Raw genomic sequence first — 25695 nt, forward strand, 5'->3', positions numbered from 1 at the left:
ATAAAAACGAGTTCAATGATACGTTTCGGCGTTGTTTGCCTGCGTAGCCCCCTCTCCGTAATTTCGTTTTGATCGCGTACTTTGCGGTTGCGGTTTCAGCAACTAAATACTCATATATTTGCCAGTAGCTGCTAAGCAAACCCGTAGCTGGTCAAGAGTTGACGCCGCAGCGTGGCTTTGTACGCTGGTTGCTCGACAAGAAACTCCTCGGCAACAAACTCCCGAACGCCTCGCGCCACTGCTGAGGCGAGCACCCAAGCACAAATATAGTTTATTGCGGTATTTTTAACACCGTCAACTATCGCAAGCTAGTAATCCGCTGAAGTCCGGTGGCACGACCACAAGCATACTTGTACTCAGATTCAGGGAGTCAAAGCGCATTGCGGTTGAACGCTTGGCGTTCTTCTCTCGCGGCATACACTCTCTCTGCCGAGCGCTTGTTTTTCAGATGTAATTAACTTTCTGAATATCGACCCACCCACTGTTTATTTGTTTATTTATTTAATTAGCAAATAGATTGCTTACCGCCACGCTTGCCCATTGAACGCGCTCACATAAATACAGTTGTAAGAATGTTGCCGGTCAACAAGTGTTGGCTGTAGCTAATGCTCTTAAGTGGCATCAATTGAGAATCAATTTATTTTTATGAGTTGTTGAAGCGCAAAGCATTTGCCTCGGCAGTGAAGTTTGAAAAATAATATGGAAATGCCTCGCCATTTAGCTTGAAATCTAATAGCTTACTTAAAACGCTAAGTATTGAAAGCGCATTTGTGTAGGGTTCGTATATGTATATGAGGAAAAGAAATAAAAATCTCGTAACAATTCCAGCTATCTGGAATCAAGTCGCTCTTTCGGTTTATCAGCGCAACTCGAAACCAGAAATCTCTAAGTTTTGCTTTCCATATTAACGTGTTGTTTTGCCAATTTTGTTTTCCTTTCCATTTCCATTTTTCATTTATGGGGCGCCACATTATCTTTAATCGCCGGACTTTACACACTCTTCGCTCGTTTCGTCGTTGCAAACTTGTTGCGTTTGTCTGGCGAACGCTCAACTTGGAGTTGCATTTCCTAAGTGCAGTTTTGCTCGACATGTTACGAATCTGCGTCCGATGTGTCTATTAAGATACCTAAAAATATATGTACTCACCTTCGGTTGTGAAGGATTGTGCTTTGAGTCCGATTGGAGGTTTTTGTGCTCCAACAGCAATTCAGTTAACTGAGTAGATTTTACATTGTGTGTTATCCAGCCTGTAGTGCGTCAGAAATAATATTATTACCAATAATATGCAAATTTTATTATTTTATAAATTTTATTACATTCGAAAATCTTAGTTAATTATGACTCCTTGCACTTCCCTGAAGGCGTTATATAGCTAAGCATGAATTATATTCACTGCAATTATATTTTTTTTGAATGAAAACTCTTTCTTGACAATCTGGAACGAGGAACCTGATAGTATCGCAACATATGTAGTTTTGTACCTCAACTTGCAAGATTTTTTTGAGTTTATCAGACGATAATGTATTTTATCCTTTGACAGAGTCCAACTGAGAAACGAAATAACGTTATTTCTCAAGCAGAAGTTGGAATATTTTACTCGATGAGTGTTAGCAACCTCAGTACATTTCAAAGCTTCTGCTCTATGAGAATGTTTAGTTTTGACAACTGTATCTTTATTCGATATCTCTGCATATTCATACATTACACACATATTCGAATAGACATCGAGTCTAATTAGAATTCGCCTGTGTGGTGGGGCAAATTTCACTTTGTTCAATTTCATCACCCCTATGACTTTGTTTGCATTGTAAAATATCATAAAATTGTTTGACTTCAATGCAAACAAACCAATTAAATGGAATGCCACCACCATCATCATTCTCTTCGGCAACAACAATGTTGGTATTCTTAGGAGCTGCATAAATTTACATTTGACAGGAAGGAAATGTTGCATATTGTTGAGACGAGCCAGCGATGCGTTACACTCATGTACATGTGGGCCCTCTGCGCGTTTATTTGTGGGAAATTTCTTATCTGATTCGGTTGGTTTCTTGTAAGAAAATATAAGAAAATTTCCAGCGTCGAACAAATGACTTTTCGTCACAAGTGGTGAAGGAATTTTCCACTCTACAAATGCATATAAATACACGTACATACAAACGCAGGCATATACAGGTACTGTAAGACAACTACAAAGTAAATATTTTACATCGTTTAAGTGTATGTGTCTGTTTGTAGTTGTCTTCTTTGGCTTTTCTTGTTGTCTCGAAATCAGCGAGCATGGAGATTTATCACGCAGCGGGTTTCCCACAATTACGTGTGCCATCACTCCCCCCTCGCAGTTTAATCTTAGAAAGCAACTGCACTCCACTTATTACATTTCCATTTAATTACTTTAAACGCATTTGCATTAATTACTATTTTGATTTATTTTCAGACTTGGTTCTTCACGGATACCGACGACGCTTACTATCAGGAGAAGACAAGTGAGTAGATACTAATGTGACCTGCTTTATATTTACAGAGGCTTTGTGCCTGTGTGTTAGGTTTTGGTAGAAGTTGGAATTGGAATGATGCAAATGGATTACATATTGGGCGATTACTTATTACTCAGAAAATTTACGCCTTTATTATGTTAGACAACTGGTGTATACTTGTCAGGAAATGCAAAACAAAGTGTAGATATTTTCTGTAAAGATATTAAATGAAGTCATGCTTCGAAACTCGCCGAAACTCGAACTTCATAATGCAAATTTCGGCATATAATTGCTTAGCGGCTTAGCGAATAATCTGTACTTGTTGTCATACATAATGGATTTGTTAAATTTAGATTAAGAAGATGTAAATCATCAAGATTAAAGTTCTTCTTATGTGACTAAAGACAACAGAAACAGCAACTCATTTCGTAGAGATCACGACTGATTATTTGCTCGTTGCTTAAGCAGTGTTTCAAGTATTTTGTTGCTTTAACTATTATGTAATCATACAAAACTTTCCTATTCTCTGCCAAAATCACGCTTTGTATCAATTTCTCTTCTTAATGATTCACAAATATTTAAAAGTACAATATTTGCATTTGCATTTCGTTGAAAGGGTTTGGTGGTGATGATGATTGACCAATATACAATATACGTACAATATAGGCGAATGCGATATATTTCAATTATAAATCAAAATAAAAGTAAAATGATAAAATGCTTTCAGAATTGTGTTAACATTCTTTTAAGCACTCCAAGCCACTCAGTCGAGTGCGGCCGCCGAAAAGCATTAAAAATCCGAATTTTGCTCTTCATTATCTTATTTTCGTTTATTGTCTGTTCATTGTCGTCCAGCCAGGGAGGTTCCCCCCTCAACATCGCCAGCCAACTCAGTCGCAGTTTGTTAATGAAATTCAGCAGCAGCTAAAAAGACAAAACAACAATAAACACTGAATACTTTACAGATTACTTTTCGAAAACAATCTGCGCGAAAGCCTTTCAACGCATTCGAAGCAATTTTTGAACTTATGCCTTGCCATTTGCATCTTCGGATACGCGTACATAGGAGTACGTTTGTAAGTATGTGTGTTTATATATGCACGAATGATGGGCGAAAAGGGAGATTGCGTAAAATCCCAATTTAGTTTCACATCAATCTGCTCCGCCTACTTGACCGCCTAATTTTGGCCACTGTCTGTCGAGTATTCAACTCCTAAGTGCTACCACAAGACGCTGCCCCCATTCGCACAAATGTACCCACACACACACACACTTACTCCCATATATGCATACATCCGAATGAGTATATTTATTGTTGTTGGTTTGGTATGCGTAGGAGCGGCAGTGTGCCTCCTTCCACACGCGCTTTTGTGTTAAAACGTCCAAATTCTTATTATCAGTGTTTCTCCTAGTCGTTTTTTAACACACGCAACACCGACAGAAAACTGATTAATTTTTTAATGCAAAATACGGTGTTTTAACAGTTTTTTATATTGCAAAAATAAAAACAAACAATATACGCCACTAAGTTGCCAGAAGACGGCGCACGCATGCGCCAATGTGGAAGAGCGCAGCACACAGCCTTGAAAGGCTCAACTCTTATAAGAATTTTGTGGAGTTGCTATTGTTGCGGGTAACCATTGCACGGAACCTGGGTTCGATTTCTTCTTATTAAAAATGCCATCAGTGCTTGGAGATCTGTAGGCCTCTCCATTTGTCAGATGATCTCAATCCGATATGTAAACACCAACCACATATATATATATACATCTCTCTGATTATTATCAGTATTACAAGCCATGGGACTATTTCTCCATTAGTCGTGTTTACAATAGACTTCCTGCTTTGGATAGAGAATCGATCGGCCCTAAACAACGTGGGACTAAACCCCATCTAGAACCCGTTAAAAGACTTATTTACATGACTCCAGTGAATTGCCCAATCGACGAGAACTCTTAACTGCGTATAAGCTGTTTGCGTTGTGGTTGCATGTGAAGTTCTATTTTGCCAAGGCTGTCATGTATATGGGGCCAAAGCTGGACTTTATCTTGCTAAAATAATTTTCAGATCAAATTTTGATGAAAATTTCAGTACTTTTCAAAATTTGCGTTTTTTCCTTTATAATTATTTTGATCTTGGTTCCTTAAACTGGCTCTTGTTACTACTAACTGCGGTGTATGTCTATGTACATTGTTTAAGACGTTCTCTACAGCATTTTTTTACAAATCTCTCTTCTCTTCGCTCTTCTACAAAAGCTTCTACTTTTGTATTCACTTCAGCACTTGTGTGTTCGCCGTCCTAACTGGCAGTCTACAAGTAATTCATATCAACTAAAGACCAGACTAGTCGGCATTCGGACACCTACAAGCAAGTACACCGATTTATTCATTTATTTCACTTTTTTGTTGGTTTGCATCCTTTCATTTCGGACTATTCATGTGTCCGTCAAAAGTCTCGTCCATGCTGCGTTGATTCATTTGTCTGGACGCGTCTTTGTGCGACGGGACAATTTCAACAGCCACGGCTGGCTGAAAGAACCGTCAATCAGTTTTTGACAGTTTTAAGTAGAATTTTATGAAAATTGAGTCGCGCCCAGTGTGTAAATTGCGATCGAAAACTGCATTTTGCAATTTGACGCGACGCACTTCATATAAATTCTTTACGCAGACTGGAGTAAACTCCCTTTATGTGGTGGTTCTATGTATTTCCACGGTGTTTATAGACTACTTTGCAGTTTCCGGCTATTATGCAAATTTTGGGACCAGATCGCAATTATGCAAACTTTTCAAATTTATTGCCAATTCACCGACTAATTGAAATGGTTCAAAGTAATTATATTTGTATAAAACCGGTTATTTTGGAGATACGATATTATAAACCCAACTTAAAAGTTCTTCTTCTTCATAATACCTTCTCACTTAGAGTATATCTGTAGACCATTGTTTTTGTCTTCTCAATAAAGCATATCCCAGATACAAATACTTTGATAGAAAAGGCCTCAATTATAATGCCGGAATTACATGTGCAGAATTCTAAATATTTATTTTTGGGCAATGTTTGGAAGCATACTGATTGCACTCAGCTTCTGTTGCAATTAAGCAATTTTTTACTTTTTTGACCAAATATTTTATTGATTAATTTTAAAGATGTAATATGATATATATGTATGTGATTGGCGTTGCAACCGTTTATCCGGTTATAGCCGAATCGATGATAGTGCGCCATCTCTCTCTCTCCTTCGCAGTTCGGCGCCAGTTGGAGATCCCAAGTGTAACCAGGTCGCTCTCCACCTGGTCCCTCCAACGGAGTGGAGGCCTTCCCCTTCCTCCGCTTCCTCCGGCGGGTACTGCATCGAACACTTTCAAGGCTGGAGTGTTTTCGTCCATTCGGACAACATGACCTAGCCAGCGTAGCCGCTGTCTTTTTATTCGCTGAACTATGTCAATGTCGTCGTATAACTCGTACAGCTCATCGTTCCATCGTCTGCGGTATTCGCCGTTGCCAATGTTCCTAGGACCATAAATCTTGCGCAAAATTTTCCTCTCGAAAACTCCTAGTGTCGTCTCATCTGATGTTGACATCGTCCAATCTTCTGCACCGTAGAGCAGGACGGGAATGATAAGCGACTTGTAGAGCTTGATTTTGGTTCGTCGAGAGAGGACTTTACTGTTCAATTGCCTACTCAGTCCAAAGTAGCACCTGTTGGCAAGAGTTATTCTGCGCGGGATTTCGAGGCTGACAATGTTCGTATTGTTGATGCTGGTTCCCAGGTATACGAAATTATCTACGACCTCGAAGTTATGACTGTCAACAGTGACAGACCCTCCAGACCCATTCGCTTCGCCTCCTTATCCATGCGGGAAAAAGCAGAACAAACGGCGCGGTTGTTGCTTCCGATGATATCAATATCATCGGCGTACGCCAGGAGCTGTACACTCTTGTAGAGGATTGTACCTTCTCGGTTTAGCTCTGCAGCTCTTATAATTTTTTCCAGCATCAGGTTAAAGAAGTCGCACGATAGTGAGTCACCTTGTCTGAAACCTCGTTTGGTATCGAACGGCTCGGAGAGGTCCTTCCCAATCATGACGGAGCTTTTGGTGTTGCTCAACGTCAATTTACACAGCCGTATTAGTTTTGCGGGGATACCAAATTCAGACATCGCGGCGTAAAGGCAACTCCTTTTCGTGCTGTCGAAAGCAGCTTTAAAATCGACAAAAAGGTGGTGTGTGTCGATCCTCTTTTCACGGGTCTTCTCCAAGATTTGGCGCATGGTGAATATCTGGTCAGTTGTCGATTTTCGGGGTCTAAAGCCACACTGATAAGGTCCAATCAGTTCGTTGACGGTGGGCTTTAGTCTTTCACACAGTACGCTCGATAGAACCTTGTATGCGATATTTAGGAGGCTGATCCCACGGTAATTGGCGCAGATTGTGGGATCTCCCTTTTTATGGATTGGGCAGAGCACACTGAGATTCCAATCGTCAGGTATGCTTTCTTCCGACCATATTCTGCAAAGAAGCTGATGCATGCACCTTATCAGTTCTTCGCCGCCGTATTTGAATAGTTCTGCCGGTAATCTATCGGCTCCCGCTGCTTTGTTGTTCTTCAAGCGGGTAATTGCTATTCGAATTTCTTCATGGTCGGGTAATGGTACATCTGTTCCATCGTCATCGATTGGGGGATCGGGTTCGCCATCTCCTGGTGTTGTACTCTCACTGCCATTCAGCAGGTCGGAAAGTGTTCCCTCCATAATCCCAGTATGCCCTGGACATCGGTTACCAGATTACCACCTTGGCCTCTACATGAGGATGCTCCGGTCTTGAAATCTTCGTTAAGTCGCTTCATTTTTTCATAAAATTTTCGAGCATTCCCTCTGTCTGCCAGCTTCTCAAGCTCTTCGTACTCACGCATTTCGGCCTCTTTCTTTTTTTGTCTGCAGATGCGTCTCGCTTCCCTCTTCAGCTCTCGGTATCTATCCCGTTCCACAGTTCCCTTATACCGAGATGCTGATGAGTGCTCTCAGAGAGCAGGAGTGCAAGTCGAGTAGAGTATTTCGTGGCTGTCTGTTGCGATTGCAGCTTTTCGACGTCGAACCTTCCTTGTGTTTGTTGACGGGCATTCTTTGCTGCACAGAGGCGGGTGCGTATCTTCGCTGCGACCAGATAATGGTCCGAGTCTATATTTGGTCCTCGGAGCGTACGCACGTCTAAAACACAGGAGACATGTCTTCCGTCTATCACAACGTGATCATTTTGGTTACGCGTGTTTCGATCAGGAGACAGCCAAGTAGCTTGATGTATTTTCTTATGCTGGAATCTGGTACTACAGACGACCATATTTCGGGCCCCAGCGAAGTCGATCAGCCTCAGGCCGTTTGGCGATGTTTCGTCATGGAGGCTGAATTTTCCGACTGTTGTGCCAAAAACACCTTCTTTACCCACCCTGGCGTTAAAATCGCCAAGCACGACTTTTACATCGTGGCGGGGGCAGCGCTCATAGGTGCGTTCTAGGCGCTCATAGAAAGCATCTTTGGTCACATCGTCCTTCTCTTCCGTTGGGGCGTGGTCGCAAATCAGCGATATGTTGAAGAACCTTGCGGATTGTGGCAAGGCGTTCATCCACCGGGGTGAATGCCAGGACTCTGCGACGGAGTCTCTCTCCCACCACAAATCCAACACCAAATTTGCGCTCCTTTATATGGCCGCTGTAGTAGATGTCACAAGGACCCACCTTCTTCCGTCCTTGTCCCGTCCATCGCACTTCTTGGATGGCGGTGATGTCAGCCTTGAGTCGTATGAGGACATCAACTAGCTGGGCAGAGGCACCTTCCCAATTAAGGGTCCGGACATTCCAGGTGCTTGCCCTTAATCCTCAATAAGGATAATATCATTATCCTTAAAACGTTTGCAGGGGTCGTCATCAAAAGGGGGGTGTCTCATCCGAGGCTTTCGTAGATTTTTCATTGGGGGGTGTTTTTATGTGGTGGGTCCCAAACCCTACGCACAACCGCATAAGCGGGCTTCGCTTTCTCACTTTAGCTCGCCTTCAAACGGATGTCTGTTGGCTACCCAGAGGATACTTGGTCTAAAACCGGAAGTCGTGAGCTGCTTGAACCATGTGGAGAAGAATCGTTTCTGGCCACTCCCAAGTGAATGACAATCAAAAACTTTCCTCACTTGCGTGAACTTCTACACATGGTCCCATCCTCCATGATATAGTGGTCTAAAATAGCACTTAGATACTTGCAAATTGCTACTATTTTTTCGTTCTTTGTAAAAGTAACTCGTCAATGACATTCCTATTTTTTCTGATAACCAGCAGATACTAGCGAAACAGTCTTTCATATACAATACGAAGATATGCTGTGGAATTTTGTGCAGATCTGCATGCAGAATATCTATATGCACATGTAATTCCGGCATAAGGCTTTGCAATGATATTGTCGGTTGTATACTACAATTCTCTTGTGTTTAAACCCACCTTACTGAACTCTTTGATAATACTGAGATCCTCTTGTTGATTCACACACCTTTAATTATTTCAGCGAGTATTGTTTTGTAGTTCGCTTCCACGAGAGCATTGCTATTGAGTGCACAGATACGAGTACTTAATTGCGAGATGTATTGCTATATCATTTCCATTGAAATCATTGAGTCTCAAAACGTTCTTTTAGCAATGAAGAATAAAGTGAACCAGATTTAGTAAATTATCATTTCGTGAATTACAAGTTTTTTCTTCAATGTCTCTTAAAAGGAGTAACAATAAAATCTATTAAAAACAACTTCTGTATTTCGATTAGTTATTCATTAAATTTAATTTAACTGTTCTTAAGTGGCTTGTTAATTTCCCGCTATTCGTTTCCTACTTTAATTGCTGCTTTCACTCTTTGTTATTGTGTCTTTCCTAAATATCTTATCAAACTTGTCTGGGCACTTGTAGCTACAGACCAAAAACAAATAAAACTATTTGTTGTTGCAATGCATACTTCTCTATGCCGCGAACTATTCGAATTTCATTAACTGACAATTAAGGTATTTAAAATGAACCATCGCGTTTTGGTTTAATTGTGTGATTGTTGTAGTTGTATCGTAAATCAACCGGTGCATATATATGTGCATATATAAACGACTAACTGGTAGGAAGGCCATAAAAGTGATGATTACAACAAACCCAATTACAAAGCTAACTCCAATGCGAAGATAAGTATCGGTGGACATCATTAGCTCATCGATGCAGTTTGACTGACTTAAGTGAGTGTCTTTGAGGAGGCGCGTTAATTCGTTTCGAATCTGTGTGTTGGGAACGCGACGGTTTTAAGTCACTCACACATCAATCACTAACTCAACTCGTACGCAAATGGTTTACAGTTTTACAGCCGATTGAGTAAACTTATATATATGTACATATACATATGTATGCTCAGGAGTTTATATACAGTGGTGGTCAGAAAAATGTTACAGTATAAAACAGCTTTAATTCTTCGTTTGGTTTAAGTTTATATAGAAGGTTTTTTATTGAAGAATATTCGTTTTGATAACAAAAAAATATAATTACATATCTCATAAATACCTTGAATATTGTAAATAAATAAATTAAGTTTGTTTTTGTTTTTGTTTTCTCCATACTATGTTTTAAACTAGAGTAATCTTGTTGATTGAAACTAGTGATGAGCGATATTGATGATTTTAAATCACAATGATTTTACATTGTTATTGCGATCGCCACGAATTTATGAGAATTTGTACTCCTCATTTTCTTATAATTATTAACATTTTCATATTTATTAATTGACAATATCCAATCTTTTGTAATCACTGTAAAGAAAACATTCTTGTCTGTTCCACTAACACAGACCCGACTGTTGTAGGAGCGGTATGAAATATTCTTCGGTAGCAAAAAAACATCATCGAATTAATGAACATGGACTTGCCCTTTCGCTGTGAGTGGAGTCTATCACGATATATTAAATTGTATTTCAAGACCATAAGTTCAGTTTTTTAGCATTTTCTTAAGATTTAAAAATGAGCGAATTTCTAGTGCTCGGACTTTCTATGAGAGAACCGCTGTAGCTTTAATCTAGCCACGAATGTGAATACTAAAATACCCACTCGAGTTAAGCACTTCGGCTGACTTTAAGTTTTATGTCGCTTTAAATGAAGTTCCTTACATTGGCGTTCATTAAATTCGATTTAGGAGTTGTTAATTTACCATTTTAATTGCGTTGATTTACGAGGCGCTCTTTTGACGTTTGCGCTCCAACTACAGTCGAATGCAAGCAGACACGAATCAATGCGGAATGAGCTGAACTGCAACGTCTTTTAGTGCATATGGGAATGTTTACTCACATACATATGTATATATGTATATCATGTGTGTGTGTTGCAGTGATTTTACAAAGTAGACAAACAAAAACTGTTACTTAAAGTGCCGTCCAATTGCCGCACACGTGTGTATTAATCAATTTCGTCGCCCATTTATCACCGCAGTTTTTATTTTTTCCTGGTATCGAACACACCTAGGTTCGTACATAAAGCAATCAAATGAACGCATATGGCGAGGCTAGGCGTGTGTATGTGTGCCTGATTACTTGATTCATGCGTCAACTTAGCGTACTTTCGGTTCAGCGGTCAGCCAATGACGCGCTCACATCGCTCCGCTGACCTCCGATTTCGGCAGTTTTTGTAACAAATGTCAACACATCAATTTTCGATTTGGCTGATTGTCGCATCGTCGATTTTATATTTTGTGGGCGAGAAGACATGTTTGGGTTTATTGTTGTTCCCTTGTTAACGGCTTGTTGTGATTATTGTTGTTGTTGTAATCGCCTCACATGAGTAATAGAGTAATAGAGGAAACATATAGAGCGACTTGTATACGAATTTGAAAGCAGGTCAGATATCTGCTGGTTAACGTAATGAGTGCTTTCTTTGAACTGTGTTCTTTTCACTAGTATTTACCACACAAACAACGAGTATAACCACCATTATTTAAATCAGACTGAAATGATTACATGTACCCACTCCCGATTTAGCTAGCTTATTCTTATAAGAACTTAATACTATTGGACGCTAATGATTGACGAAAAGAATATTCTGTGCATAAAGAAGTTTCCAAAGTCCGTTTTCGGAATAAGATGAGCGTTGCTCAAAGGTTTGTTAGTGAAGTACCATTTTCATTACCGTTAATATAAATAATAAGTTATTCCTCTTTTAAGAGACTCATTATATGACTCTATAAACTTAAAAAAGATAATGATTTATCTTAAGTACAGGGGTTTTCACCTCTTCTGCAGGCACTTCGTTCAATAGCTTAAGGATGTTTCTTTCTACCCACTATACTCCGTTTTTCTCCTTCGATTATTGAAACAATCTTCCATCGTTCCTTGCAAATTGCTTTAACCCGCTGTTGTTGTATTGTTGTTGTTGTCACATTTCGGTATTTTGATTAATATACCATTTTGAACAGACTAATGAGGAACCTTCAACGGTCTTCATCGCCCCTGTCAACTGGTTGCTTTGAAGACACACACACAACTCTGGAGTTATTGTTGAGTTTCGCATAATAAATTAAAAATCAGCAAGAAGATCTGGTTTCGGCAAGTCTTGTGTCATTACCGAAATATCGTTTATCGCATTCTTGGAGGTGGCTCACAACAGAACCGAGCGCAATGCAAGCCACGAACCAACCGGCCCGTCAACTAGTCAGGCTGCCAGCCAGTGTGGCTGCCGACTAGCCGCTAGGGGAGGACTACAGTCTGTGGCATGAGAGGGAATGTGGAATAAAGAGCGGTAACACAGTGTGCGGTGGTGATGCAGAGAGACATCGGCGTGTGTTCGCGGCAGCCGCATCACATTCAAGCATCCAAACGGAATTTTGATTAGGACTACAACATGCCCACTGAATTTTTGTTAAACGCGCGTTGGATTTTGAAAAATGTATGTATCCTCCTGCGACCGTTGATTTGCCCAGCCTGTCACTTCTCCGCTTTGTTCTCTTGCTGCGCCAAGTTCTCTTAGTCTTTTTTCATTAACCTTCATATGTATTTGTGTGTGCGCCAATATGCGTAAATCTTCGTCATCTCAAATGGTTTCGCTTTTTAATAAGCGGTGCGGCAAAGGAGCAACCCAGTCAGGGTATACATACCATATACATATGTGTACATATGTATAAGGATTGTGCCAAGAGGCGATTTTAAATATTCCAACAATTTTCGTCCAATTAAGGTGTATGTATGGCGTATGGGGCACGCACTTGCGGTATGACTGCGCGGGCATTCGCGACTGTGTACGGCGTTTTGTCCGTATCAGTCGCTGCCAAGCTACGCAGATAAGCTCCATACTCGGTACGATTCTCCGGCGCTGGGAACATTTTGAGATCAGTTCTGTGACTGTGCCGCGGCTCTGCCCGCTTGTCCGTTCGGCCATATGTGACTGTTGTGCGCGCATGCGCCATGGCATTAGCTACCGTTTTTGCCTCTGCTTAACCGGCATGTTTGCCTTGCTTTTTTATTTACTCATATTTATTTGGTGGAGAATTTATCACTAATTAAGCTGATTTTCGGTGATATGCTTTAATCATGATTCTTTTGGTATTTGTTTACTTGCAGAGGGACATCTAATTAACACAAACTGTTCACAGGGACACTTTCAGGAAGCTTTGTGCTGCAAAATGTCGGCGGAATTGGATGTCTTCCTGGCCAGTGGAAAGAAGTAAGTCAAAAATTATCTTTTTTGTAACAGTTAAATTTACTTATTTATATCAAATGGCAGTGATGCGTGCGGGTATGGGTCTATCATATTTTGTTGACATAAAAACTGGGGTGTCATATGTCTTATCTTTTAAAATTTAACGAATTTTGTAGTAGATCTGTTTCGTGTAAGCCATGCTCATTAATTTGGGGCGTGGTAGCAAATCAACGATATGTGGAAGAACTTCGCTTAGATGCAGATTTTGGCTAGACGTTCATTCACCGGGGTGAATGCTCGGTTCAGGACTCGGCCACGGAGTTTCTCTCCCACCACAAATCCCACACCAAGTTTGAGGTCCTTTATATGGCCGCTGAAGTAGATGTCACAAGGACTCACCTTCTTCCGTCCTTGTCCCGTTCATCGCAACTCTTGATTGGCGGTGATGCCAGCCTTTAGTCGTATGAGGACATCAACCAGCTGGGCAGAGGCACCTTCCCAATTAAGTATCCGTACATTACAGATACATGTCCTCAAATCATGATCCTTAAAACGTTTGCGGTGGTCGTCATCAAAAGTGGGGTTTCTCGTACGAGAATTGAATAGGCTTTTCATTGGGTTGGTTTTTTTATGTGGTAGGTTCCAACCCCTATGCACAACCACTTCTCACTCTAGCTGGCCTCCAAACGGCTTTTTTTGTGGCTACTCAGAGGATACTTGGTCTAAGGCCGGAAGTCGTGAGCTGGTTGAGCCATATGCACTCCCAAGTGAATGGCAGTCAAAAACATTCTTCACTTGCGTGAACTTCTACGCATGACCCTATCCCCCTTAGTATTAGCTTTTCATATTATATATCTGCCAAATAATTTACTTCGCATCCTGAGTAAAAATGTTCCACTTATTAATTTTAAAATCGTCTAAATGCGCATTGCATGGATTTTCGCCTTTAATCCATTGTTTGCTTTGCGCTTGCATTAACAAAAGCCGGTTAAATGTTGCAGCAACAGCCTCCCAGCAGCAATTTCGCAGCTACAGTTCTCGCTATTGTGTTGTGCCTTGTCCAACACCAGCGACTGGTGAGTCCCTCCATTGCGACGCAGACTGCAAGGGTAACCACAGCAACAACAATAGCAGCCACAACAACAAGTTTGTGTGCAACATTGCGGCTAAACTGTTGACCGCATCTGCATATAAAATTACCATCGCCAACGCACAAACACTCACGAATAGTACGCGAAACCTATGAATAGATAAAGCGAGCATCGATTGCATTGCGGCAGCGGCTGAGCAACGCCAGAACAGCTGCGGCGAGTGCAACAACCGACACTGGTTCGAATGGGGCGGATGGTGCACTGATGGAGCAGAGCAGCATTGCGCGGGGTAGGTGAGGAGCCACGTAGCCATTGTCATTGCCGTATTGTTGCTGTCACACATAATACAAACATATGAACATGCAGTAGCCCACCGGCGTTTGCAGAAAGGTTGCACTCACGGCAGGCGGGTGCAGCGTGGTTCATTGGCCTTGCGATGTTGCTAGTGGCATTGTGGTGGTGATTTGCATTTGATCGATCGCATAATTACGGGCTTAAAGCACACGCACAGACATGCACCTTGTTGCACACGCATGTTCGCACGTACGTGGCATGTTACAAGTTCGCAGAGTAGTTGCCTGTGACATGTGTCACAAGTCAAAGTTCACAAGCTTGACTGTTGTTTAGAAGGAAGGGTTGCCATCGTAGGCGGTCTGTCACTTGACAGTGATGCCTTAATTCATCGCAACCCCTCACCGACGTTCATATGCATGCTGCGGTGTTTTGCTGAAGTCAGCAGTGTTGCAATCTGCAATCGACTTTTGAATTATGTACGATGAGCCACTTCTCCTGTGCTGTCGCCTGCTTAAGACCAATTAAGGCTTTCACCGGCGCGTATTAATAAAAGCTGCGGTAATTCAAATTATATACTTTGTGTTGTACATAATAGAAAAGAGGCTCCTCGCTAGTGTGTCTAGTGAAGTGCGAATGAGCGGCATTCGAATGAATGCACCGCCCCCTTCTTTGCTGTCACTCACATACTGGCAGCTCACACCGCCACAGACTAGGCGCTTGCCACTGTTGCATGCCGCTTCATGTGTAGGACACTCTATTTAACTGATGGAATTGATGGCAAAATTATTGCAGTTGCCAACTTTAACGAGCCCAAAGTCAATTGCCTCGGTGATTACACGAAATGACTCGGTGGAATCTCAACAGCGCACCATTTCTCCTGCACCATAAACTTAACAAGCAATCCATTAAATCATCATCAGCAACAACGTCGGCATCGGCATCGAGTGTCTGCTTACGTAATTATGCATGCGAGTATCTTAGGTGAACTCGAAGCAAAGGTGCGCTGTGTCTACGCCATTCATCTATTCAGAATAGTATGCTTCTTGGCAAATGGGCTTTAAGCTCTATCAGATTAAGCGCTGACATTGCAATTTGATTACTTCTTTGATTCACTGGTTAATCAGATGAGGTGCAATCACAAGAATAGTAGTAATTTCATTCTAACTGTATGTCTGCTCCATATTTAATGAGTTTAATTTAGTGTTCTACAATTGTTAAGATATATTAGACTTGCTTACTTTAGAATATGTCTCATAAACCTTAAAGAATTGCAAGTTGTTGACACTGGAACGCTTCGTAAGTCATTTTGTTGTATGGATAGTGATGAATCGAACAAATTCAATTGATTGGCTTTGTCAATTGAAGTCACATGTTATAACAGCTCAGTTTATCTCAAACAAAACTAACATATATGCGACGAATCGAAAACGGCCTGCAATTATAAAATGCAATTAAAAAAAAATTAATTTAAGTAATGTATATTTTTATTTAATGAAAATATATGTCTATAATAAATTAAGTCAAAATACACCTTTTTCGAACTTTCGTCTAAGCAGTACATCAATCCTTTGTATGGTTGTGCTGAAACAAAGTTTATCAAAATTAAACCGGATGAGTCAAATAAGTACTACAAAAAAATCAATACAAGTAAAATTTAAAGGGGGTTACATTGTCACTTCCAGGGAAAAAAGCCTATAAATATTTGGTCAAACTTGTTACTGTCTCAAAGATACACATTTAATGGTTAGGTTAGTCTGGTAGGCCAATAAGCCACAAATAGCCCAGTTTTGGTCCTTTGCGATACTAGATCGAGTGCCGGCACTAGGAATAGTCATCCTTTAGGAGGCGAATTTTAAAAAGTAATTTTTGGTAGCAAGAGCGTAACTACCATAGAGCACATATAATCCTAATTACCCTGCGGGAAAATGTTTTAGCTGCATGAAATTATGTAAAAATGGCATTCATTAGAGATAAACTATACTTTCTTTATTAATTTTTGAGATATTTTTCTTTAAATCACAAGTCTACGATTTTTCAATTTTGTAAGCACAAGAAGCAATATATAATACATACATACATAGCTGAATTCAAAACAAATCTGCAATTTATTAAAAATTATTTATTAAATTTTTAGAATATTAAAAATAAGTTTAATTAGCCTCCAGTCTCTTAGATTTCATAATTCTCCGAATTAGTAACAGTTTGAAACCAGAGACTTTTGTGGCTGATTACAGTTTTTCCTACGGTGCCGCCGATTTGTAAAACGTCAATACGGCTGGAGCTATGCAAATAGTTTGCAACTGCACTCGCTACCACAATATTGCTGTGGTGTCTAGTACATGGATTGGCCAATCTTATTGCAACGTAACCAATAATTTCGAGCATTGTGTATTTGCAAAGCTCCATATACAAGCTGGCATATTGAAAAGAATGTACACAAGTATTCGAGCATGTGAGCACTTTGTGGCAGCTGTTGCTGCCCACTTTGGCAACTTCGGAGTTGCATTTGCATCTATGAGACCGCATGTGCGCATGTGAATGGTTAAATGTATAGCTTTGCTGTTGATTCACGTGTTGCCTGCAAGAAGTGCACGTGACCAACATTTTACAAAATGAAAAGTTATTTCCCTCCGACGCAGTGCGCCCCCTTCCCTGTTATTGCGAGCAAACAAAGCACGACGGAGTTGACTGCCGTTGGAGTTCCGCTTTGCAACAAAGCATTGCAGTTTTGCATTTGTGGCATTTGGCTAAGAGATTGATTTACTGATTTGCCGGTATTTATGTTCGAGTTATGACTTTCAGCTGGGCACAAGCAACCGTACACCCAAATCTACTGCACAGTTGCCAAAGTAAACACTGGTTTGCGAGCTGGCAGCTGAGCTATTAAATTCAGACTTTCATAACGCAGATTGGAACCGATAAAATCAGCATATTTATTTGTTACTTTTTTAATTTTGCCCGCAGTCGATTACGTTTAAGTTGTTGCAACAGCTTATGCCACACCTATTAGTAAGCATGTCAGCCTTTATTTATAGCTTTGGTTGTGAGACCAGAACTGGTGCAGCCAGTCGAGAACCTTGGCCGCTTGGGTTGCAATAAATTAATATTAATTGCGTTGCGAAATTTTTCGATTTAATATTATAACAATTAAAAAATAAATACACAGCACAATTAATATGGGCATTTACTGACCTCCAAGTATGTTGTTGCCCAACCCAATCATTGGCTTACCAAATACTCCCTTATTCATCCAGCTTTATTTGATCGTAGAGAAAACGATTTCAAATTTTTTGAGTGAGAATTTCAGATCATCTACAAATCCACCTCTCAGCCTCTAATTGTCGCTTTTCGTTAAAGACAATGTTATGTTTTCATCAGAGTTTTACCTCAAATATAGATTTTACTATACTTATTATGATCTCACGAAGAATAAAATATGAAAACCAGTTACAAATTAACTTTGTAAAAGCAAATCAAGTTTTTTTCTACTGAATGAGTTAAGCTTGGGTTTGGAGAGTGTCGAATCGAACAAGCAACTGGTATAAAGACAATAACCTGGTATAATGGGTATAGGTCAACATATGTACATCTCTCGTATTGAATTCGACTGGATAACTGTGTTGTTGCTTTTAAATGATGATGATGATCATAAATAAATTGAGCAGTGCAGTGACGCATCCTAATAGGCTTTTAAAATGGTCGGTTAAATTTGTTGTTAAATAGATGTTCGAATGGATGAAAACACTCCAGCTATGAAAGTGATCGATGCGTTGTTGCTAACTCGGTTATAACCGCGTAAGCGCTGTCTACGTCAGTAAAGAAGAATAATAAATTTAAATTTAACAAAACGACCTTTATTTGAAATAAATTAAAACCGTATTTTTGGACTTTCGTTCTAAAATTTAGCAAACTTTTTCTCTCCGTGCAGTTGATTGAAATCGCAGGCGCTGCTATGCATGCAATATATGAAAGAACAGTTACTAACTGATTTATCTGTACAGCTAAACATTGAATTGTTTTTGTTTCAAACTGTGTACATTCACCAGCACAACACGAGCTAGGCAAAAGCAAACAGCAACATGCAACAACACCAACAACCATTGCACCATTTTAAATGAGCGATTGATTAGCGTTTGCTGAAGGACGCGATCGATGAATTTCATTGCACTTTGGGTGCGCAGTTTTTCTTTTTGTTACACTCTTTTCGAGATTAGTGTTGCGCTGACTGCGCTTTGCACTGGGTGTTGGCCCATTAAAGTGGCCAAAGCGTGACTACAACTTTCACTTTAACCATAGCCGGCTCTCGAGTTGCGGCGCGGCTGGCCAGCTGTCAGCGTAGAACGCGCGAGTGCGGTTGCTCACAGTGACTGGGTTGTTGTTGTTTTTTCTCGTTGGCGACTTCGTTTTGTACGTTTGCATGTCTCGCTGGCTGTTGTCGCCGCTGCTGGTGTGGCATGTCTAATGCTGAACGACAACAGCGATAAATCCGCTTGTGCCGTAATTGGAGTTGATTCGACAGTTCGACTGTGGCGCGCCTGGCCTGCTCGACAACGTCAATGCTGGACTGGCGGTGGCAAGAGCGCGGCGTTGAAGGTGTGTAAAACTCGAAGCAAAAAAGCAGCTGAGACTAATTGGAAAAGGAATACTAAACCAAAAGAAATATCAAACACAAACATACAAATGCCCAGGTGTCACTTGAACTGCTCCAGTGTCGACAGTGGTGGACTCAGCTTTGACTCGGTTACAGTTCAGTTGGAAAACAAGCAGCAGCAACAACAGCAGCGTGACTCTTGCTGGTGGACAATTGCTTAAGAGCGGTTGTCGCCCAATCGCCACTTCTCGGCTCTTGGCTGTCTGCGCGCCTAGGCAGCATTCCATGCCTTTGCCTGCCTCGTAGCTAAAACGGTGCTTGGTAGGTGTGTGTGTGTGTGTGTGTGGTTGCTGTTGACTACTCGTTGAAGTATTTTTTCTTTCATTGTTGCAATTTGGTTATTGTTTTCAGTTAGCTTTGCTATGCGGTTGACATGTTTTCTGGGCTGAGTTCGTGCCTTTGGCACTTTGGCACCCAAAATGTTCGACAAGAATTCCCGTTTCTCTTAAATTGATTGTGTTGAGATTTCAGTAGAAATTCCTGTGGCATAGATTGGCGCTAAGTCGCAAGTTCCAGACTAGGCTGCATGTCAGTGTGTCAATATGCTCCAAGTGAGCCTCCTTGGTAGTAATGTAATTGCGAGTACTCGTATATCGAAGGAAGCACACAACATCAGTGGTACCGAAAATGGTTTCAATTCTAATGAAATTGTTAATGTGATATACTCACAGTGACCACTATCTGTATATACTCCTATAATGAAATTAATTAATACAACCTTTCGCTATCTGTTAGACGCCACAGTTTTAGTTGTAGCTCTATATCAACTGACAAAATAGTTATAAAACTGAAACAGACTCGAGAGGTATTTCAGCGATGTTTTCTAACCTAGATTACTTATACAACTAATTTCCTAGTTTTGAACAAATTTATTTAATATCAGACGTGGTGTAGATACTTTTCAGTTTCCTTTTCTCTTAGTCTTGAAAGACCAAAAATTAAAGTGTTTTGAAGCCGATCATTTTAACATTTTGTTAATAATGGTATTGAATGTAAACATTGCCATCTTTCCATTACAATCACATCATGGGTACATATATGACTTAATAATACAGTCGTGTTCTCAATCTGAACTAAAGGGGATACGGCTTTCATGAGTACCCTCCAGAAAAAGTCGAACAAGATCATTTTTGACAAATTTGTATTTTGACTTTGTTTAAATAATTTTTAGTGAAATATAGAGATGTAATTTAATATATGCACCATCGACATTCATATGTCATTAATTTCAGCCGGTCCACAGCTGTAGCCAAAGTCAGATGCATAGCTTTCTGTCGGCGCTGCAGTAGAGAATGGACCAGGAAATATGAAATTGTTATGAATTTTTGAAAACAATAAACAAGGTAATATAAAAACAACAACAATGACATACGTACATATATATGGTACATGGATGCCACATGCTTTGTAACAAGTTTCGTAAGCATCACCTTTGAAAATAATAATTTCATGGCGAATTATTGCATTAGTTTACATTTGTGGACGCAGCTGCCAAGCCAAGCGCAACGGTGGTGTCTGCGAGGAAGCGCGGCGCAGTGGTCACTCGAGCGGTCATAAATATGCATTATATATAGATACATACATATACGAGTACAATATGCACTTAAATGCAACGGGGCACAGTTTATACATATATTCTACGGCAATTTGTGGATCTGTGCATTCTTATGTATTCCAGTATGAATATTCACAATCGGCGTGGAATTGTATTTGCAGCCGTGACCGTTCTTGACTTTACTCTTGCGAATTATAGCTCAGAGCTCAGCTGTTGCGGCAATGTGGATGGAATTGTTGCAAATGCGCTTGCAGTCACGGCTGAGGTCAAACGAAAGCAATGACGCAAGTACGTGCAGGAGAAATGCACAAAGTGAAAATAATGCGGTAAATATGAAATGCACATTTCTATGGAAGAATATTTGTTATGTATGTATGAAATCACTGCAACACCTTTAAAATCGTTCAATTGGTTCTCTTTTAATAATATAATACAAAGCCTTATAAAGCCAAGCTACCGTTGACCGAGGCACAGATATTCGAGAACTTTCGTCAATTAACGGTTGTTCCGGCGTAGTGTGGTCTTTCGATCCAACCATGAGAGAAGGTTCCCTCTATTTGTAACGAGTTCTATGCTCATACTTTTAAAAGAGTTCAATGGCCAGTCGATATTTCGTCAATTTGCTTCTTTCAAGTTTTCATATCATTTAGAGATCATCTGAAAGAATTCAACTGATTAAATTATGATAGCCAATCCCACCAGATGATAAACAAGTTCGCGCGTGGGGCCTGTCATTAATTAAGGACAACTTATCGAAAGGTCCATCAGATGCAAAGAACTTATTAATTATGGAGTTCTGGAGAATTATGATTTGAAATGAGCCTACTGGGAGTCAAAGTAACTATACGAAATGTTGGGGTATGGACTACTAGTACTACTTTGAAACTAATTCCGTTTCGAATTCATGTTCATATTCTGTTCTAAAACATAAGCTAGCGAATTTAACTATGTAATGATCAAGAAAGTCTTTATTGATATGAGAAAGGATGTGTCAGTCATAAGCGACTTTATCTCTGATCTTCGTAAAGCTCTGCGTCTCTTAACTCCTATATGTACATGGATAAGTGTTTACATTTTTTTGTTTATGCACTCAATTGAAGTGATGTTATTCCATTGAAGCCCATTTCCCCTAACATCAACCACTTTAGTGTAGATTTTATGTTTTTCAATTACTACAAATGCCAACCGGAAGAGGTGGCCATCAAATCACCGCCGAGGTCCCAAGTAAATAAGTGAGTGCATTTCCATCAACTTCATCAGCTCTACCGTTTTCATTTCGAATTCGATTGCGAATGCAACGTCGTGCTGCTGTTGGAGCTGTGAGTCCATGGCCACTGCTCCAGTTCTTAGTGTCAGTGCGTGAGAATCAAACAGCAATCACCAGACGCAAAAACACAAACCCCAACAAGTCACAACAACAGTTGCGGCTGTGTAGCTGTTGTGGAGGCTCGCAATGTCACAGCGAGAAAAAGAAACGCTTCATAAAAAGCAAACGCCATCATCTCCACAGTCACGGGTACAGTCGCTGTCGCTGTCGCCATCACCAACACCAACACATCACCAATGCCGCGCAGCTCCCATCTATTGTGGCTAGTGGCAAATGTGGTTTGTGTGGTGTGGTTCAGTACGCTTGGCTGCTTCAACTGCTGCTGGAATGCGAGCGATCGGTTGGCCGTGTATGGCAGGAGGAGAGGTAAAAAATTGGCGGTGCTTGTGTGGGGACTTAATGCTGGGTGCCGACGGAAGGCATACAATCGTAATTAGTGTTGTGTGCAACTTGCTGGCTGCGGCCGGCCACACTGCTATTGTAACGGTGTCGGCAATCAGAGTTGCGCGCATTTTGCGACAGGCAAATTAATACGTGCAACAAATGATTCTGCAGTGCCGGAATGCGCTGAATATTGTGTGGCATGCAACGCTAGAACGGCAATCAAACGCCGCAATTAGTTGCCGCAAGCGCAGAACAAAATGGCGCTACTAATCGCTCGCCGCCAGCGTTCTCCTCGCCAGAGAAACTCGGCGATTTAAAGTCGTTGACAATTTGCTATTATTTCGTGGCGCTTCATCGGACACGCAACACGACAATAAGAGTGTGTTTAATTTGTATTCTCAACTTGAAGAATTGCATGTGCGTTTGCGTGTCCAAGAGTGGGTGTGTGTGTATGTGTGGCAATTGCGACGTGTACTAACTATTTACCAACAGTCGGTGGGGCTAATATGAGCTTAAGGAATTAGCTCATGAACTGGCTTGTGTTGGCCGGAATTAAAGTCACCGCTGTGCACATGCCACTAAGCAACAACAAACAGTCACTATTACTAGGGAAAATGGAAACGGAGCAAGAGCGGCAAAACAAGTGTGTGGCAAGCACTTTTTGCACGTCGTTTCCTGGCTTCGAACCGAAGTGTGGACCTAGTAGCGCTTGCGCAGTTGATGACCGCCAGTAGCCGCTGCTGTGCCAAACGTAGTTGCTATTGCAGTTGTGGCGGTAAGTGTGCCCAGCCGTACGCCAAGTGCCGAGCAAAGTGCAAGCATCTTGGAAACCCACAAGCTGTACTCATGTCCATATGCGGCAGGAGTTGTGCACCTTGTGGCTGTGGCTGTTGCACACTCCACTACGATTGTGGCAGGTGTAATCTGGTTTTTGTTGTTGCTGTTTCTACTACCTTCGGTGGCATCAAGTGGCATTCAACCTAAGCAGCGCTCCATATGTACTCGTATTTTAAGACCCTGGAGGACTTCACCTTCCTCAAGCCTCGGGCAAGACGCCGTTGCTGAAGTAACAGCAACAACCAGTCAGCCACAGCCAGCACGGCGAGAAAAAGAGGTTAATTAGCTGGTACGTAGCCGGTAATTACGGCGTGTTGCAACAAGAACATAGCTGCATCGGCAGCAGTGGCAGCAACTTTCTGGGCTCAGCTGAGGGTTACGACTACTGCTGTTTGCCTTCACACCGCAGCTGTAAACATTGACTGACTGGTGCCGTAACTCCTGCTGCCACTGACCAGTGCAAGTGCTTGCTGCAAGTGGCAAGTACATGTGCCCAAGTATGTGGTTCCAGGAGTCTTGTAACTGCAGGGCGAACTTTCCAACATACTCAGTTGCGCAAATTGCATTTAATTTAGAAGACGAAGCATAAGGAAAGAAGCGACATTAAAGCTTGGCCAAGGCATTCACTTAAAATATAAATTTCATCAATTACAGTCAACTTTTCGTAAAATGTCATAATAACCGGGAGCGGTCGCTTCACTAGGCGCTTGCTACATGGTTTGTGAAGGCAAATGTTATATGTGTTCCTATGAAAAAGCCATCCTTACAGACTTTGTGAAAACTGGAAATACAGAAGGAAGTAGATGAACTGAAGTGAATGGCGATCTCTACTCGAAGTTCCTTCATGGATAAGTTCAGATCCTTTAGTACTAAATTGTTTTGAACTGATTCGGCAGTGTTTATGGGTGACTTTGTCATCCATCTAATGCCAATACGATGCTTTCCGAGCATTGTCGTTAACAGAGGTAAATGGTTGACTCGTCTGGGGAAATGTTTTACGATCTCACGCCCCCCATTTTTTTAATATATTAAAATCTCAAATCTCGTTCAAACTTCACCTGAATTCAAAGAACAGCGCTCCTTGTCTAGAGAAGAAGGTTTCGGGTTCGAATTGATGAGTACGTTACCAATTTGATCAGATGGCATATCTCAAATTAAACCGTTAATTCTAATATGCTGCTATGGTTTAATAACGTTTACAAAAACAAAAATAAACACAGAGGTTTTTTCTTACCTCTTTAAAAACGGACCACAAATATGCATACACTGAGACACAAAGGTAAATACATGTGTCTGCGTATGACTTCTAATTTGGGTTAAGGCACGTTTCAAGCCAGAAAATAAACAACCAATGCAATTGTTATACAACAATTGACATCCGTAGCGGCATAATCGACAATACCCCGTTGACAATGAATCAAAAGTGCTCCAGACAATTAAAGCGCGCCCAACGCTGAGTAGATATGTACATATGTACTTACATAAATTATACATATGTATGTATATATATACAATTAAACTACAATGTATATACATATATGGACAATCATTTCATTATTGGCTACTTTCGCAGCTCGCAGCATTTACATTGAAATGAAACATATGTATTTTTATACAATGTATGTGTGAATCCTATATTCTCCACAATGACATACAAACACACACATATGGATTTCCATTTTCAAGTGCAATTATGTGTTTTCGTTTGACTTGTCGGCCGCACGTTTGCCTAATTGATGATATATTCAACTGCCTTGTGAATTATTCGCACTCAGACAGCCAGCTGCCGCGTTGTTACGCCAGCCGCTTTTGTATGCGATGAGCTGCATTGGGCACGTACCGCTGACAAAACTGGCTTGCGCCCACACACGCTCCGGCAGCACAATGGTTAGTCACCTTGCGGAGGAAGAAGAGCTCACCGGCAGCTTATTGTCTGCTCACAATACAGTTATTTACAGACAATAGGACAATTGCAAATACATATGTGCGATTGCACATTTTTATCATTAGCTCGTTCCACATATTTTATTGCGTTTTATGATTTCCATTTTATTGATAATAAGGTTACAGTATTCTTTTGATTTCGAATGCAAATTTTATGGATTAAAAAGCCGAATTTCCAAGAAAAGACAGTTGCTGAAATCATGGCTTAAAATGTAGAAATGTGGAAGCATTAAAATCTTGTCAATTGGTTCGGGAATTGAACCCATCAAATCTCCTATCTAAAAATTTAAGACATCTTTGCATCAGCAAATCATCTTCGGGCTCGAATTAAGGTGTTAGATTCGTATGAATTTTAGAGTGTGGATCCTGATGGGACAATGGCTAGTAAGAACTCTTACAACTAAGGAGAGATAAACATTACTGAGGGCGAAGAGCTCGGTAGACCGGAA

At 40.8% G+C, this 25695-nt stretch overlaps 1 protein-coding gene across 2 annotated transcripts in view; it reads left to right on the forward strand.

The window, feature by feature from the left end:
- LOC105211553 (fringe glycosyltransferase) overlaps positions 1-25695 on the forward strand; it is an 80038-nt gene that overhangs the window by 42841 nt on the left and 11502 nt on the right. For both annotated transcript variants that reach the window (XM_011183050.3, XM_011183049.3), the window contains exons 3-4: positions 2439-2487; positions 13085-13187. In XM_011183050.3, coding sequence (XP_011181352.2) covers positions 2439-2487; positions 13085-13187 — 152 coding nt within the window. The remainder of the gene's footprint in view (positions 1-2438; positions 2488-13084; positions 13188-25695) is intronic.

Source organism: Zeugodacus cucurbitae, chromosome 4, assembly GCF_028554725.1.
Source record: "Zeugodacus cucurbitae isolate PBARC_wt_2022May chromosome 4, idZeuCucr1.2, whole genome shotgun sequence".
Classification (NCBI taxonomy): domain Eukaryota; kingdom Metazoa; phylum Arthropoda; class Insecta; order Diptera; family Tephritidae; genus Zeugodacus; species Zeugodacus cucurbitae.